We start from the raw sequence: 17,861 nt of genomic DNA on the forward strand, positions 1-17,861 counted from the left end.
ATTAGGAATTAATAGAAAAATATGACCTAAAACTTGTTAAATGCTTTATAGTTTCCAAAGCACACTCTCACCTATTATTATTTGGGTTTGATGATCCTAAAACTCCTTTATCTCATATTATGACCATCATTTTATACATATACATACATACATAGATACATATATATATATATACATATATATATATATGGTGGCTCATAGATGCAAAGTGATTTACCCAAGGTCATGAGTAATAAGTGGCACATCTGGGATTCAAATCTAAGTCTTTCTCTCTGGCTACATGTCCAGTAATCTTCTGACATATCCTGAAGCCCACTATGAAATTCTGTCAGTTAAATACCTCACACCTTGGGAGATGAGCTGATATAAGTTGTGGTGTCTTTTATCACTCTGGCAAAAAGGAGAAAAAATGCATCCGAAGTCAAGAACAAGTGCTATGTTTAGGAGTGGTGTTATCTGAAACTGGCATCTCTCTATGCATTGGAAGGACAGATCATGTGATTCCTTGAAAGCTCAAAGGAAGGTCAAAACTGAAGCAAAAAAAAAAAAAAAAAAAAAAAAAAAACCCTGAAGCAAAGGAGTAAGACTGAGAACTAATTTTGTTTCCCTTCTTACTTTCCAAAATACTCATTAGATCCAACCCTTCTGTAAAATCTATGACATACACCTAAGTCTTGTGTTGGTGGTTTTGTTTTGAATGAATGGATAAGATCAAAGGGGAATATGGTTTTCTATGTTTAGTGAAAACAGCAAGGTAATTGTAGCAGAGCATCAAGTCAGGGGTCTCAGAGTCCCAGGCAGAAACTAGAACAGAATAATCAATGGCTGAAAACACTGTTGAGAGTTTCAGATAAAAGTACACAATGCTGAGAAGCAGCTTCCTGGTAAGCAATTCACTGGGGGATATAAAAATAATCTCAAAAATATTAGATAATGGTTACCCTTCAAAGGGGAGATGGCCCTTCTTATGAACATAAATTTCCATAAAAGTAATGATTTTGTTCATGCAGCTCCTTCTGCATTCTACTTGTAGTTCTTACTTCCTTCTTCAGATATAGCAAGGAAGATTTTCTTTTTCAAGATTTTTTTGATGTGGACCATTTTTAAAGTCTTTATTGAATTTTTTACAGTATTGCTTCTGTTTTTATATGTTTTGGTTTTTTGGCCACTAGGCATGTGGGATCTTAGCTCCCCAACCAGGGATCAAACCTACACCTCTTGCTTTGGAAGGCGAAGTCTTAACCACTGGGCCACCAAGGAAGTCCCAAGGAAGATGTTTTAAGTATTCTTATCAAATTCAGAAATATTAAGAAAATTAATGTCAATACATGCAAAAGACTACCAATGCCTCATTTCCAGTCTCTTCTCAGAAATTAACCTTTTGCAAGATTTTTTTGTTGTCATTATGAAATTCCTACTGAATAAAATGCTGATTATTTTCATGAATACATACATAGACTTTTTGTTCACACAGATATATTCATAGGCCATTACAAGGAAAAAATTAGTAAGTTTCTTTCTCTTCTCTGTGTATAGAATTTCATGTATTTTCAAAGCAATTATCATACATGAGAAGGTACAGATGGATGAATTGAGTACTGTGCCTTGTATAATGATTCTGATCCTAGTGATTCACTTTGACGTTTCTAAATTTAACAGAACTTTTCAAAAGTGCTGACTTAAAAAAAGTTAATACACGTTATGTGTGTGCAAAAATATAATATGGAGCTATCACTTCCCCCCAGAGACCTAGGAAAACAAAGTGAATCTATAGTCATCCATCAGTCATTCAAAACCACGCACTGCCATTTATTCGGCTCTAGGTCACTGTCCAGCTATGCTTGCATTTATAAAATTTTCTTAGAAATTTAATAGTATCTAAGCTACTCAGAAAAATACTATATGTTTGGGGCTAGAAAGTTTGGAGGAAAAAAATGGGAGATTTTCAAGAAAGCAGGATATCTCAGAAACTTCTAATGTGAAATAGAAAATACCACATCTTAGCTACAAATACGTTATCTGGAAAAAAATTATCTGGAGCTCCAGATCAACAGTGTGCCTTTAACCATTTTATAAAGTATAAAAATATTTTTCAAGTACTGAGGTATCTGAAATATTGTATGAGTTTTTGCAAATGATGTTTATTGCTGTGTGGATAGAGTAGTAATAAAAAAGCATAAATGCACTATAAAATAACTACTAACTGTGTATCTGTAAAAATAAAACTGTTCACAACCTTTCCTCATCTAAGTAAACAAAGTAAATTGCAAAAAAAAAAAAAAAATTCAACTATATGTCCCCAGCATATTTTGTGCTCAAATGTAGAAAGAAAATGAAAAAGAAAAAAATGTCCTTTAATTTTGACTATTTCTTTTTCTTAATTTATCTTCTGTTTAGACATCTTTAGGAAAAAAAAAAAAACTTTAAAAAGAAAAAAATTGCTTGGCAAAAACTTAGCTTGTTTAGTGCCATTTGAAGTATTATTTTCTGCTTTTCAATGTAGGTATGTTCCCATATGTGTGTTTCTGTATGTTTTTTGACTACAAAGAAAAATTAGCTCCAATTTTAATGAAGCTAAGAAAGTTATTATTTTCATCCTAACATAACTTTTCTCAAAAATAATTTAAATATCCCCCCTTCAAAATTGAGTCCTCCTCTAAACTAAATAATTTTCTCAGCATTCTGTCATAATTCAGAAGCCATATGCATCTCTAACTTCGGTGAGATTTTATTTGCTGCATGACCCCAGTGAAGTCAAAAAGAGTCAAGTTAACTCATTAAAAATATGACGCTAAAGGTCCTTAGGGCTCATGAATGCTGATGAAAAGAAATCCATAAATTCACAGAAAATATTATTTTACCCTTCTCTTTAACCTCAAGTCTCTATGTCACTTCAATTGCTAACACTCAGAATAATGATCTCTCAGCTCGTAAAACTGAAGTAGTATGCTCTCTTGCCACCAGGAGGTTAGCGTAAAAGAGGACAAAGCAATGTACAATGATCATCTGTAGGATGTAGTAAATGGCACATCTTGAATTGAAAATAATATTGATCTGTATCTGTAATCCGTAACAGTCTTCAGTGACTCAGTCATGGAAATGTGCATGTTAATGTCTTAATATATGACTATATGATACAGGAAATAAAATGTTAAATTCTTGATCCATAAAGTAAATCCATAAATAAATGGTCTAATTCATAAAAAGAACAGTAATTCAGTGAAGTCCATGCTTATCTTTCTATTTTTCCATTCTTGAGAGAATGACATCAACCACAAGATGATACAGGGTTTTAAATTAGCACCACAAAGGTAGTGGTTTTATAAAGAATAAAGACTCAGTCTAGACTGCACAGACAATTCCATCTTTATGTCTCACCCCAAATATTCCCCCAGATCTTCCATTTTGTAAATTCCTTTTATTATATACTTACATATTGTTCTCCTTGTTTATATTTAAGTTCATTGAGATGTTGGAAATCTGTCTTATTTATTCTAACAAGTATTTTATGTGCCTAAAATGAACTATTTATTATGGAGGAAACAAAAATAAATTGTACTTGTATCCTACCTTCAAGATAGTGGTAGAAAGTGACAAGGGCCAGAAGAATGTAGAAAAAGTCATAGATTTTTAAAAGTTATGGATAATGAAAAGGCATGGATAAGAGCATAGAAGATAAATGTGAATGGACAACATGTGGCACTATTTACTTGATGAGAAATATTTCAAGGGAAAAATTAAGTTTAGCAATGGTGTTAAAACTTGGAAAGCTTGCCCTTACAAACGATGCAGAATGATGTCCCCCACAAGAGAAGGAGGGTTCCCAGAACACCACAAATGGGACTTGCAGAGAGACATGTAGGAGGGTATAACATACATTTTTTAATGGGGTTAAAAATTAGTTCTTGGGGAGTAAAATCTTAGACATTGTAATGGTGTGTGGCCTTCCAAAGTTCAATGTTACCCAGAAAAATCTTATTCTTCAATATTTAATTAATCTTGTTGGGGTTTTTTAATATCACATGAGCAGCACTGATACGGAAAATTACATAAAATGTATGCAAGACGAGTGCTACAAAATGCTGGTGAATAGATGGTTCTGACTGGAGAACCTTCTCTTGATTGATTGTTCAATCTTACGGTCATATCATGAGAAGTAACCACTGCGGGCCTATTGGCTGCCATTGACTGTTCTCTCAGTGCTGTTTATGTTTAAGCCTAAGTGATTTTGTATATAACTTGGGCTATAAGAACTGAATGAAGAATTTATATAGTTTCAATTTAAATCTACAAAAGCTATTCAACCCATCATGTCAATTGCTGAAAAGAAAATAATGTCAACAACGCTTGAATGAGTATCTAGCAGCTAAGCTGAAATGTGTTTTCTCATTCAAGCAGAAGTTAAAGTTAAGTTCATTAAAAATAATCTTTAAGAATTTGATTTTTCAATTGATTTTCTTCTGTTGTTCAAAAAGCAGTTTGGGATTATTTTAAATTTGATTAACGCTATGACTAGTGTTTATACAAATTGCTAGCCTGCATTTATAATTTGGAACATTATTCACTATAAATGCATTACAAGTTACTCAATAACTATGGTTATAAAGCTAAAGCTAAAGCTAATAAAAAGTCAGACATGACTGAAAATTACAAAAACAGTAAAAGTAAGCAATACTGTATTAAATAACAAAAATAAATTCATAGTACCAGAGAAACAAATGTATGCTGTAAACTTTAAAGGGTCAAATAAATGCTTACTTTAGTATCATCATTAATATTATATCTTTTTTTTTTTTTTTTGCGGTACGCGGGCCTCTCACTGCTGTGGCCTCTCCCGTTGCGGAGCACAGGCTCCAGACGCGCAGGCTCAGCGGCCATGGCCCACGGGCCCAGCCGCTCTGCGGCACGTGGGATCTTCCCGGACCGGGGCACGAACCCGCGTCCACTGCATCGGCAGGCGGACTCTCAACCACTGCGCCACCAGGGAAGCCCTATATCTTTAATCACTACCTGATAATTGGTAAATTCAGGATCCACTGAATACATCGTAGACTTCTCTACCTTTATGCATTCTTTCATTTGAAATATTCTCCCTTCTTTCCTCTATTTATCCAAATTCTTCTTACCTTTCAAGATCCAGTTCAAATTTCTCTTATTTCCTCTAAACACTTTCATTCCACAAATATTTTAATAGCTTTTGAATTCCTAGAATATTGGATGGTTTGCTCTCTACAGTCGGCATTTAATTATATATGGAAATCCTGTACGTTCACGCATTCATTTCAAACACCTGTTATATGTTATATACACGAGGCCCTATGTTACATGCTACAGATAAGACAGGAAACAAGGCAGATACAGTCTCTGTACCATGAAAGCTCCCTAGACATCAGACAATAGAGCTCTACACGTAGACAGTCAAGGTGCAGTGTGGTGGGGTCATGAGACGTAGACTCAGTGGTATGGGAACACATGCCACTCATCTAGGACCCACCCTGTGGACCTCAGAGAGCTTCCTGTTCCAGGAATATGGCACAGCAAATCATAAGTCATCCTCTCAGAAAGAGGACAACTTCAAAAGAGGGTCATTAAATATCAAAGAACATTCAGTTTTGGTGGGAGAGCTCCAAATGTTTCTGATAGACCGAGTACCACACTGCTGCTTTTTGCCAACAGTTAAGTCCACTCTAAACTCACAAGCTCCACGAGCGCAAGGCATGTATATTCAGTAGAAGTTCACGGAAGATTGATTTGAATGCATGAATGGAAGCAAGGGGTGAAAAGAGCTGGGATTGAGCTTGCAAAGAAAAGTTGTAGTCCTAAACTAGGAATATTGTTAATTAGCAGTAAACAGTCTAAGTTAGTACACAGTACATCCAAACTGCCCAGCTTTTTTTAATTTACATCTCTCACATAATGGGATCCACAGAGGTAGGATCACAGCAGAATTTGCTACACTGCTTTGTTGGCACAATTTACAGATTATGAGAAAATATTCCTGACTTCTTTAGAAGACGTGGAGAGATGCACCAATCTGGAAAAAGTAAATTAAATATTTCTTCATTGTTAAAAATAGGTTTTAAACATTTGTTGTAACTAAAATTCACCAGAGATTACAGATAGGAATGTGCTACCTATTCATCTCTTATAGAGATAAGATTGCCAACATTATTAGGATTTTCACGTTCAGTTTGATAATACATACAAGGGTGAATCACAGATTTTTTCTCTACTCCAATTCTGTGATCTATAATTGGTAAAACATAACACCAACCTTGTAGCAGCCTCTGAGTCAGGCGTGTGATTCAGTTACAGCAGTCAGCCCACAGATAAGCAATTCTAACCAATTTTAGTAGAAACGTGTGTTGCAAACTCCAAAGAAAATTAACTGAGCAGGCGTTAAAAATTAATTGATGAGAACTTATGAGTTCCAGAAAGAGTTACTCTCATGTGCTGAAGACTATTTTAATTTTTCAGGCACTGCCCTCACTCCCCCAAATGAAATAAAATGAAAAGGAATGTTTTGCCATGGTAAATTGGTTTTAAACAGTTAAGATGCAAATATTATCGGGAAGTAAGCAAAAGTTGAAAGGAAATTAAGCTGCCCTCGGGATTCCTACATAGGGCAGTCCATATACAACAATCGCACCTATGAAGTTTCTGTCGGCAGATAAGGAGTAAGCAAGTGAAGCTACTGGCCAATTATACCTTAAAATTAATTTTAAAATTAAAGTTAAATTTAAAAATGTGGTAAGTTACAATATTGTTTTTCTTCCCTTTCTTCTCCCAGATCTTATATTACACAGAAAGTCAATAGCGTGACTACTTAACGACATTTGAAAAGACACTCCTGAATCTGGGTGACAGATCTCGCAATATTTTAATCCATCAGCAGTCAGTTTGGAAGTTGCGGACTCTACCTGGCTGTGAGCCTGATAACCAGCGACTGAAACAGCTCTTTGCTGTGGCAGCACCTAAGCCCATTTAAAACTACCCTGCTCTGAACTTGGTTCAGATTGAATGTTATCTTCATTTTATGTTTATGTTTCAATGCCTTTATGTTTCAATTATTGGGAACTGGAGTTGCTTTTCCATGCAGAAAGTTCCTACTCAGATAAGGTATTTGGTTATAAATATAAACACTGAACATATAAGGTAGATACCCTTACAAAATAAAAAATTCTCAAGACCCCTTATATACAGAATATTGGTTTTCAAGAGGGTTGGAACATGGATGAGGGAAATACATCTTTATTTTTACTAACTTCAGCTAAAATTTGGTATTTTCTTCAATCGTGAATACAGGCAACAAATCATAAGTATTAATAGTACCTGTGACTTTCTCACCAATAATAAAAACAAATATTTTAATATCACTTTAAAGTGCCATGATTATCTCAAAAATATCACTTATGCTTATCACCCTTTGAAATAGTAGCAGTTATCTCATCCTCTGCTAGATTTTGTCATTTAACACAAGTTTACTAAGTCACCATTTTGGATTTTAAAAAATATTTTAATAACTAGTATTAATTTAACTTGTTTCTTTGTAATTCTAGTATCTTATGCATTTATAACAGTATGCTGAGAATTAATGCAAAGTTCATCAGACTGCCAAAAAAGTCTGTAACACACACACACATACACAGACTATTGATTAAGAGCCCCTGATCTTGAAGATTCCTGCTTTTAATTTAGAGGTCTCAGTTTTCAAAGAGGGAAAAATAGTTATCAAGTTTGATCACACTAGAAAGCAGAGAGAAAGAGAGAGAGAGAGAGAGAGAGGGGAAGATTCTGAAAGAATAGATGTTTGCAACAGTTTTAAAGGTTTCGTGTTTGAATAAAAATTAAGAGCTTTCATCTAGCTAGTTTTGTTCTTATAAAAATCAAATTACATTGCTTCCAATTCATTCTTTCTTCACCAACATTAAAGTGTAACTATTAAACATGATTTTGAAATTTTTGAATTATTTAGATATGAGGTAGAGTGATTTAGATAAATACGGTTATTATTACTAGATGTTGACAAGCTGTTAAAAAACAAACAAATAAAACTACAGAAGCTGCTAAACACAAAGTAATCCCCTCCCCTCTCTAACATGTGTGGGGACAGGCCTGTGGATTTATTAATATGCTGTACGCTCTCAGAGCCACTGGAAAACTTTGATGAACAGTAATATATTTGCCTCCTGGGTATGAGAATGTTTTAAAATCTAACAGCAGAAGTTGAGTGCAGTGGTTTAGAGCATGGATTTTGGAGTTAGAATTGGCTTTAATCCTGATGACACCACTTATTATTTATGTGACCTGGGTCTCAATTTCATGGTCTGTTAAATTAGGACAAAATATCTACCTTACAGATTTACTCTGAAGATTAAGTGAATTACTATGTGTAAAAAAAGACTTAGCACATTGTATAGAAAAAAGAAATTGGCCACGATATGGAAGTAACCTAAGTGTCAATCGACAGATGAACGGATAAAGAAGATGTGGGGTGTGTATATATATATATATGTATATACACATATACATATATATATACATATAAAGGAATATTACTCAGCCATTAATAAACAAATGAAATTTTGCCATTTGCAACAACATGGACGGACATAGAGAATATTATGCTACGTGAAATAAGTTAGAGAAAGACAAATACTGTATGTTTTCACTTATATGTGGAACCTGAAAAATAAAACAAAATGAATGAATATAACAAAACAAAAACAGACTCATAGATACAGACAACAAACTGGTGGTTACCAGTGGGGAGAGGGGTGGGGAGAGGGGCAAGATAGAAGAAGGGATTAAGAGGTAAAAAGTACCAGGCATAAAATAAATGAGATACATGGATGAAATGTACAGCATAGTGAAAGTAACCAATATTTTATAATAGTTTTTAATGGAGTATAACCTATAAAAATATTGAATCACTCTGTTGTACACCTGAAACTTATATAACACTGTGAATCAACTATACTTCAATTAATAAAATTAGTCAATAACTAGAGGCTTTTGTCGCAAGAGCAGTAGCAGTAGTGGGAACAGAAAGGGAAGCGAAACAGCAGCAATAGTAGTGAGGACAATCTTCAGAGCTGACCGTATGAGTCTCTTGAAAAGTAAAACTCTGGGATCAATTTAACTAAGTTGTTAGCATCTTAACAGAAATCTTAATAGAAGGGACTCCACTGGCTGCCTGTGAGTCATAGTGGGCAGCACTAGGAGGTAAAGGAAGAAGTGAGAAGTGAGAAGGTTAGAAAAATCTCACTTAGTCAAAAATAAACCTGAAATAAACATTGCCATGTTCTCTAAGGAACATTTATTTTACATAAATCATGGCATTGGGATCTCGTGACAACTAATTAATAAAACCCTGGGTGTGTTGATTTCAAGGCTATAGCTTGAAATGCAAAGATCAACTTTTCTCCCTTGATTTGGTCAAGGTCACGAATATAGTAGCGCCCAATCTACGCAGATTGAATTGTTAATGTGCTGAAACAATGCCAGAAAAGCAAATAAAGTTCTGCTACTAAAGTTTAGTTTAATGGATTTACAGCCCTCAATGCACGTGACAGTCTTTGAAAAATCGATTTTCTCTATCCAGCTTCCATGTATCCTCTCTATCCACATTCTCTACATCCTTTACTCTGAAATAATGAATAAAATCCCAACAATGTGACTAAAATAGCATCAGATATTCAGTAGGCCGAAGAGATCAAAAGATGCCTAAATATAAAAATCTGTCTGACATATTCTTAGGCACGTTAGTATTAGCAATTAGTTGTAAACCTTCTCACATTAGGACTGTGGTGTGTGTGCCGGGGACAGGGTAGTGGTGGGTTAGGATGGTTGGAGAATGCCCACTTTTTTCAGTTGACTCTTAAACCCAACTGATGCTCATTGTTTGCTAGGTTGAGGGTAAAACAGAACCAGAACTTCCAGGCTTCTAAGTAGGCAAAGGAGTCTGGCCTTTCCTTTGTTGATCTGACATTTTCCACTGCCTATTGAACAAAATCTGTATTTCCATATTGAATATGATTTTTAGATAGAATTTCCAGGAAGTATGTAAGAGCTCTGAATTAGAAGTCAGAAAAACTGGATTTACATCTTAACTTTTTTCTTAAAATACCGTATGAGCTGGGACAAGAAATACAACCTCATAATCTTAATTCCTTCATCTGCAAAATGAAGAGTTTAAACATATTTCGAAGGACCCCACCAGCTCTAAAATTCTCTGAATCACTAAGCAAGATAAAGTAATAAGCTAATTTAATTACGTTCTTGCATCATAACTAGGTTGCTATAATCAGGAGGGCTCTCCTGAAATACATTATTTTTCTCCACTTCTGGCTTGAATATATTATGTTTTCTATCATGATGGCATAATGGATAGTCCTGAATGCCTTCAGTCAAATAGATTCAAATTCCCTACAGCATGCAGTCATCTTGATTAAAATATCAACAGTTTATCAAAGATGGAGTATTTCTAAAACACAATAATGCCCTTGAGGTAGCAGGTGTTCCTGCATTTTATTCACATGGCTAGTTGAAAAGATGCAAAGGTCTTCTGTTTCGTGATGAGACTAGATAGACTTTTTACCTATGAAAACACTTTATCAAGCACAAGTAAATTTAAAAATTCCCCCAAAATTCTTTTTAGCATATCAAAATCGACATATTACTCATAATTAATTAACCCCATCAGAAAACAAGTGACCAGAAAAATGTGTAAAATTAAATATAATTGTAAAAACAAGTTAATTTTTATGTGGAACTCTTACTCTACCCCTGAACATTTGTTTCATATTTTGTTTTAAATCTTAGATGGTTTGAAAAGTAATACATTTAAATTTAATGCAAAATTTAATACTGAATGTAAATGAGTTAAATGGTAGGTAAAAATGATAGATGTTATCAAGAACAAACATACTATTTTAAAAATGAAATATTACTACATTCAGAAAAAGATATGACCCATGTATTTTAATTTAGATGATCAACTTTCAATCTTCTCTCATAGAAAGACAGAAATCAGATTGTGTAACATTCTAATCTTAATTTTTATAATACCTGAGTTCAAGTCCTAGCTCATCCACTTACTTATAACCTTGGACTTCCTACTTAGCCCATCTGAGTTTTGACTGACTCACCCATTAAATGAACACAGTGGAATGGCAGGGATCACAAGCAATTCCCATGGACTAAATCCCACTTACAAAGTGGCTTGGCCCAAGCAGTGAGGGATAGCTAATAATCCTTCTACCTGGTAGACTCTTTGTTCTCATTAAAAAAAAAAAAAAAAAAAAAGCAAACTATTGTATTTAAAAAAGTAATTTCTCTTGAAAAACTGTAGCTACTTCATTTTATTGTGTGTGCTTTACATTTATAACTAAAGCAGACTTCAAGGAAAGAAAAAAATTAAGGTTAATTTCTCAATAAGATGCTCTTTCCACCTTCTCAGAATTCACCAATCACTTTAAGACACAAAGATTACATTTGATTTAATTACATCTCTTTAGTGAAAAGTCTTCATGTGACTGAAAGCAGGAAATATAGAAGGAAAATATAATATAGACAATATGTCAAATAGTACTGCTCTTCACTGAGTGTTTCCTAAAGCAGTAGCTCTGCCTTGCTGGGGTTTCCCTGAATTCACTCCTTTATAACAGGATAGTTTAAGAATCACACATATCCATTATAGGAATTATTATTCATTTTTCCCCTTAAAAAATGATTCTGTGCAATGAATATAGATCTCAGTAAAACAGGATCTCTATTTCATTATGAAGAGTAGAAAACTCAGTATTATCAGTGAGGAACACTGGGGATAAGGGTGAGGGGTGAACACATAAGTTTGGGATGTAAACATACCTGGATTCAAACTCCCATCTGTCACTGACTGGCTATGTGGCTATAGGATGGTTAGGTTCTTTCTATGGGACCCTCTTTAGTAAAATGGGGCTCACTTTATTTACCTCAGAGGGTTGTGCTAAGAATTACATGAAATAGTGTGTGTTGGTAAATGTAACTCTCAGTATGTATTATTCTGGTTGTGATCTGTAATCGATACTACCCTTTAAAACTAGATTGTCATTAAATTATTGGTCAGTGGTTACATGCCTTTTGCATCTCATTGCATGTATATATTTCAGACCTAGATTTCAGATTTTCCAGATTAGACTTTAATGTCGTGCATAACAGCCATTCCTGCACAAGGATTAACTCAAACAAGGGGTGTCCTGAGTCCAGCACTGGGCTCTGGGAGGGAACTGCTCCCCTCTTGCAATCCCTTCATCCAGCAGTCCCTTCTCTGAAGAGCTGAGAGACATAAGGACTAAAGCCTCAAGGCTTTGCCTTAAATATTTTATAATGTATCTATTGAAATAGAATAAATATAAATGAACAGCCAGTGAGCAGGAAGAATTTCTGGAGTTGTGAGGGACACTCAGAAAAAAAGGAATAATCATGGTGGGCAAAAGCGGTCAAGGAATGTTTTGTGAAAGGCTGAATCTACCAGACTGTGCTGGACTTGGTATGGAGGGAAGAGGGGAACACAGAAGGAGGCATTCCTGAGGAAAGGCAGAGGAAACTGGGCCAGGGGCAACATATGTATAGATTGGGAACATTTTAAAAGATGAGGAATAAAGAAAGAAAGAAAAGGTAGCATCCCTGACCCTACTGTGCTTGCCATCTGGCTAGGACAATTTCCAACTAATGAGCAAGGTAAAAATCCAGCATGGTTCCACACAGAGAGAAGCCCAAGAAGTACTTTGTAATGATGATCAGAAATATGTATTGTTAATTACCAAAAATGAAACAATTGACCTAAAATTCATGAATATAAAATCAATATATATTATGAAAGATTTCTCTCCTTTGTAATAAATGTCACTGAATAATAATAGGCATATATATATATATATATATATATTTTTTTTTAATACGGTAGGAAAACGGGTCTCTAAAGATGCTGTTAAATGTCCATAGGAATCAACTGGAGGGAACATGGGAGCTCAACGTGACTTGATAGGAAGACTTATATCTCAAAATAGTTTAATTTTACATTTTATAGTAATATACTATAAGAGAGGAGAAATGTAAATACGAGTGAAACAAATAATGAAAGCAAAATCCAGTGTACCAAGTCCTTCACATGGTACTGTTGAAAAAAGAGAAAAGAGGCTCAAAATGGAGTCACTTGTGCTAAGCCCCATGACAGGAAACTAACACTTAACACTTAACCTAACTGCAGTTTCAAGTTCCTTCAGGACTGTAGTCATAACAAGTCAGCACCAAGAAAGTAATCTGCCCAACAGAACCCTTCCATCCTCCTCAGAAGTGCAACCTTCCCTGAAGCAATGCATTTTTTGCTAGTAATTTCCTTTTTCTGCCCCCTTTCTGCCTTTAAAAACCTTTCCTTTTCCACAACTTGGCAGGGCTCCTTTCTATTTATTTGCTACCTGGGATGCTGTCCAATTCATAAATCGTTCAATAAAGCAATTTGATCTTTAAATTTACTCAGTTGAATTTTTGTTATTGAGCAGTACAGACCATATAATGCAGTATCACATTCAATAGAGTCCTGGCAAAATACTCTTACAAGAACTTGAAGGCTTACATACATTTCAGTAAGTTTTCATATTTAAATATAAGAATAAATCACTGTGGGACAGCTGCATGTGTTTTATTAGGCAGGCTTTTCTGCATTATTATGGAAGAGTCCCAAAACATAAAGTTAACTCAGGTTTTAGATAAAACATGAACTATGCAGCATTAGCTATTCACATATATCAGGCCTTTGGTATTCTGGTCAGGCATTTTCTGTCAGTGTCAGGGCACTTCACTGAAGCCCGGTGTGTGATAAAACAGCAATGGCCTCTAGAGCATGGTTTTAGAGTAAGCTTTCTTGGAATTCTAACGAGATTCTTGAAATGAACACACGTGTGTGCGCGCACACACACACACACACACATACACACGCACACACACACTTATCTCCTTTTTGCTGCTGTTGTAACTTGCCAAAGAGTAAAGGTGTATGAACCATGTCTCATTAATATTAATGTATACTTTGGTATTTTGGTCCCTGAACACTGTCACTCTGTTAAATGAAATTAAAGCCCTGACAGAAACATCTAATTAACCCACAGTAAGAAAATGCATGACTGTGTCATAGTTAATAAGCAGTTCAATGTAATCATACCTTCCTCATTCTCCTGATCGGTTCTGTCCTTTGCATGGTGTGTGCTTAGAACCAGAATGTCTAATATTAATTCCCTTAATGATTGCTCATATATGAGTTAAAATGGATAGCTGCTCTCCTTTCAGATGTACAAATAATCTAGTTTCTTTTACTGAGAAGGACTGGAAAAGAAATACCTAAACTTGTGTGTCTTAGACTAATTGTTACCATAAAAGGAGTCTCTGGGATTCAGTCATAACCACAGGGTACAACGCTGGGCTCAAAGCTGGTTCCCACGCCCAGTTTACCAAACTCCCCAGAGCATCTGAACCACAAGTAGCAGCTCCCTCTGATGGGAGGAGGCTTCCCAGGGCCAGGTAAGCAGAGTTGGGATAATCTCCTTTTGGCCATGTGCTGTCTTTAGGAAACTTCACTAAGCTCAGAGGCATTGCAGGAGAAGATCCTACCTTAATGAGGACCTGAATGGACCCTGTGGCTTTTGTGGATATATAATACCAGAAGCTCATGGTGCAGGCAGCGCTGGCTTCTTGCCACAGACCACTCTTGAGGTGTGCTTCTTCGCCCCGAAGGCCCACCGGAGTAGCCTCCAGATACAAGAAGTGCCCTGGGAACAAGATGGGATTCAGATAACGCAAAAATGACATCGAGTGGATTATGTTAGCTTTTCCATCTTCGGGTTTTTAATTACATTTCTAGGATCTGAACTGCCAAAGGTATTTCTGCTTGAAAGAGAAAGGAAATCTAGTAGCGTTGCCTCTGGCTCACTGACAGAGCAATATCCAACTGTCTCTGTTCTAGCAAAGTACTTCACGGTATGCAGATTAACTGACCTGACAGGGTATTTATGCCTTGGACTCAACAAGATAGTTATAGAAATTATTTCATGGACTCCCCAAACTCTCCAGTTATTGTAAAACAATGCAAAGACTGCCTATGAAATACAAATAGAGGGATACGACATACTTTCAAGAATTCAGTCATCTGTTGAGTACATAAATGAAAGGCTGAGGATTTTAATATACAACACACAAGGAAAGATATTGAGTTTTCCGCTTGTGTATCCAAATATCCAAAACATTTTATGTATGCATAGCTGAGTGTTTGAATGAAACTTACACCTACCTTTCTTTGTCATGGCTGGTCTGGCTTGGAGAGCTTTGTTTTATCACAGGCCTGTGAAATGTCGATATTTCCTACTCTGTAGCATCCAGGAATTCAGGATCCCTTCTTTATTCTCCTAATGTCTTTTGCCCCTTGACCAATGAATCTGAGGCCTGACCTCAGCTCACTGTAAAAATGAGCCATACCTAGCACCCTTCACACAGATGATCTTACAGCTACAACTGCACGTCTCTACAGCTTTCTAACTGCTTTCCCCTTCATACAGATCATCTCATTTGATCTTGACAATCCCTGTTTGGTACACAGGGCAAATTCTATTATCTCCATTGGACAGATGAGAAGTTTGAGAATCTGAAAAGTTAAATGACTCTCTAATGATCAAATGAGTGGCAGAATTCACGGTTACTGATGACAAGTATGTGTCATTTAGGAAAGGTACCTGAGAGCAGCATATATTATCATCTATCTAAAATTATCAAAGTAATATTCAATTTTAATTACTCACTGTTATATGTTAAATGGTGTCCCCCAAAAGATGTGAAAGTCCTAATTCCAGCCCCTGTGACTGTGACCTTATTAGGAAATAGGGTCTGTGCTGATGATCAAGTTAAAATAAAGTCATGAGGGTGGGCCCTAGTCTAGTAAGACTGTTATAATAAAAAGGGGAAATTTAGACACAGAGATAGACATGCATAGAGGGAAGACAATGCAAAGACAGAAGGAGAGTACCACCTACAAGCCAAGCAGTGACTGAAGCTACCAGAAGCTAGATGAGAGGCATGGAACAGATGATTCTCCTTCAAGGACCTCAAAAGGAACTAGCCCTACTGACACCTTGATTTCAGATTTCTAGCCTCCAAAACTGTGAGACAATAAACGTCTGCTGTTTGCGCCACCCAGTCTGTGGCAGTCTGTTATGCAGTCCCAGGAAACAAATACACTTGTTAAACGTTTGACTTAGTTGCCCTGGCACCACGGTGGTCTCTCCAGATGCTCTCAGGGAAGATAACGTGATGCTCACTGTGAATGCGATTAGAGTGACTGGAACAACCTAATAACTTACCATTTTCATTTCCAAGTGTGTGGTCTCTGGGAGGTCTTAGGCTTTGAGGAGAGCCAACCCCCAAAACCCAATCAAAGTTTTCAGCCAAAGAGTTTTGCCAACCACACCAGCCTTTTTCAAAAGTACAGGAGCTACCGCAGTCATTTTCATCAGTATAATCTCCACAGTCGTCTACAAAATTACAGCTTTGCTCCGGTTTATAACATTTGCCATTCTGACATTCCCGATAACCATATGGACAGTAACCTAGAAAACAGAAAACAAACAAAGAAAGGATGAGGAAACACTCCTAACACGTTAGTGAGCTTAAAAGGTAGTAAGAGTAGATTCCCTTGAAAATGTAAAGAAACACAGTGTCCTTAGGAGTTTGGGACGTCTGACCCCTACCTCTCTCTCTCCTAATCCCCTCTAGGTTCTGGTCTATAGATCACTCACAAGCATCATTCAAAATGAAAAAAAAAAAAAATTAAGCATCAATTTATTGATATAGGAAAGTATCCCAGTCCTCCCCACATACAGCACTTCCTGTAAGCTATACTCAAAAAATATAAAAGCCAAAGGGAGGCTTTCCATTCTTTATTCTGAAACAAAATCTTTAGGGTAATAAGAGTTTATATATTACAGGGTATTTGAAAGTACATTCCATCAGCATCCTTGCACTCCGACATTTATCAGAAGCCAAACATATATGATACTTCCTCAGAAGCAGGGACATGAATATACAAGTAATATCCAACTTTCCAACAGATTTTTTTTCCTCCAAAACATTTATCTTTCAGTTGTTTGGAATTTTCGGAGCAATTTCCCGACAAAGCAATGTCAACCATAAAGACCTTTCCACAGAGTTTAAGATAAAGAGCAATGCTTTTGAACAACTGAGTTCAAACTGATTCTGATACTTATCAGTTATGCGACTTGGATCATACACTTGATGAGCTTTAGTGTCCCTATCTAAAGAGAAAGAAAAATAGTAAAAACTAGAGAAGTTAAGCTAATTAGAGAGACTTGTTTATATCACCAGTGCCTAGAACAGTGCCTGGCCCTTCATAGGCAATCAGTAAATATTAGTTAAATAAATGAATGAGCGAAAGTGTTTTGGAAATGATAAACCAGTTCAATATGCACAGTCAAGGTATTATTATTGTCCTGCTCCAACATTACAATAGAACATAACCACCATGGGTGACAATATTCCAGCAGGAAAAGTTGTTCCGAGATCCAGCTTGGGACATCAGCTTCACATTTGCTTTGTGACACTATAGTATCTGAAAGTTTTTTCCTTCCCATCTTTCTTGTCTGCCAGTTAGGGGAGCTGGTAATACCACTCTCTACTTCATTTTTAGATGGTAGCTTCCATGGCCTGAGGCAGAGTGTCTGAAGATTGAGGATTGGTGTGCATTAGAGGTAGGAAATGATTCAGGGATTTAATGGAAGGTGTTCTGGGAATTGGAAACTCCTGTTGATAAAATCTCA

General features: G+C 36.0%; 1 protein-coding gene across 1 annotated transcript in view; it reads right to left on the reverse strand.

The window, feature by feature from the left end:
• MALRD1 (MAM and LDL receptor class A domain containing 1) overlaps nucleotides 1-17,861 on the reverse strand; it is a 587,465-nt gene that overhangs the window by 255,125 nt on the left and 314,479 nt on the right. The window contains exons 28-29 of the mRNA XM_089906459.1: nucleotides 16,389-16,634; nucleotides 14,650-14,807 (exon numbers count right to left, since the gene is read on the reverse strand). Coding sequence (XP_089762585.1) covers nucleotides 14,650-14,807; nucleotides 16,389-16,634 — 404 coding nt within the window. The remainder of the gene's footprint in view (nucleotides 1-14,649; nucleotides 14,808-16,388; nucleotides 16,635-17,861) is intronic.

Source organism: Delphinapterus leucas, chromosome 2 (genome assembly GCF_059928025.1).
Source record: "Delphinapterus leucas isolate spDelLeu-1000000601 "Yukka" chromosome 2, BTC_Dleu_Yukka2, whole genome shotgun sequence".
In the NCBI taxonomy this organism is placed as follows: Eukaryota; Metazoa; Chordata; class Mammalia; order Artiodactyla; family Monodontidae; genus Delphinapterus; species Delphinapterus leucas.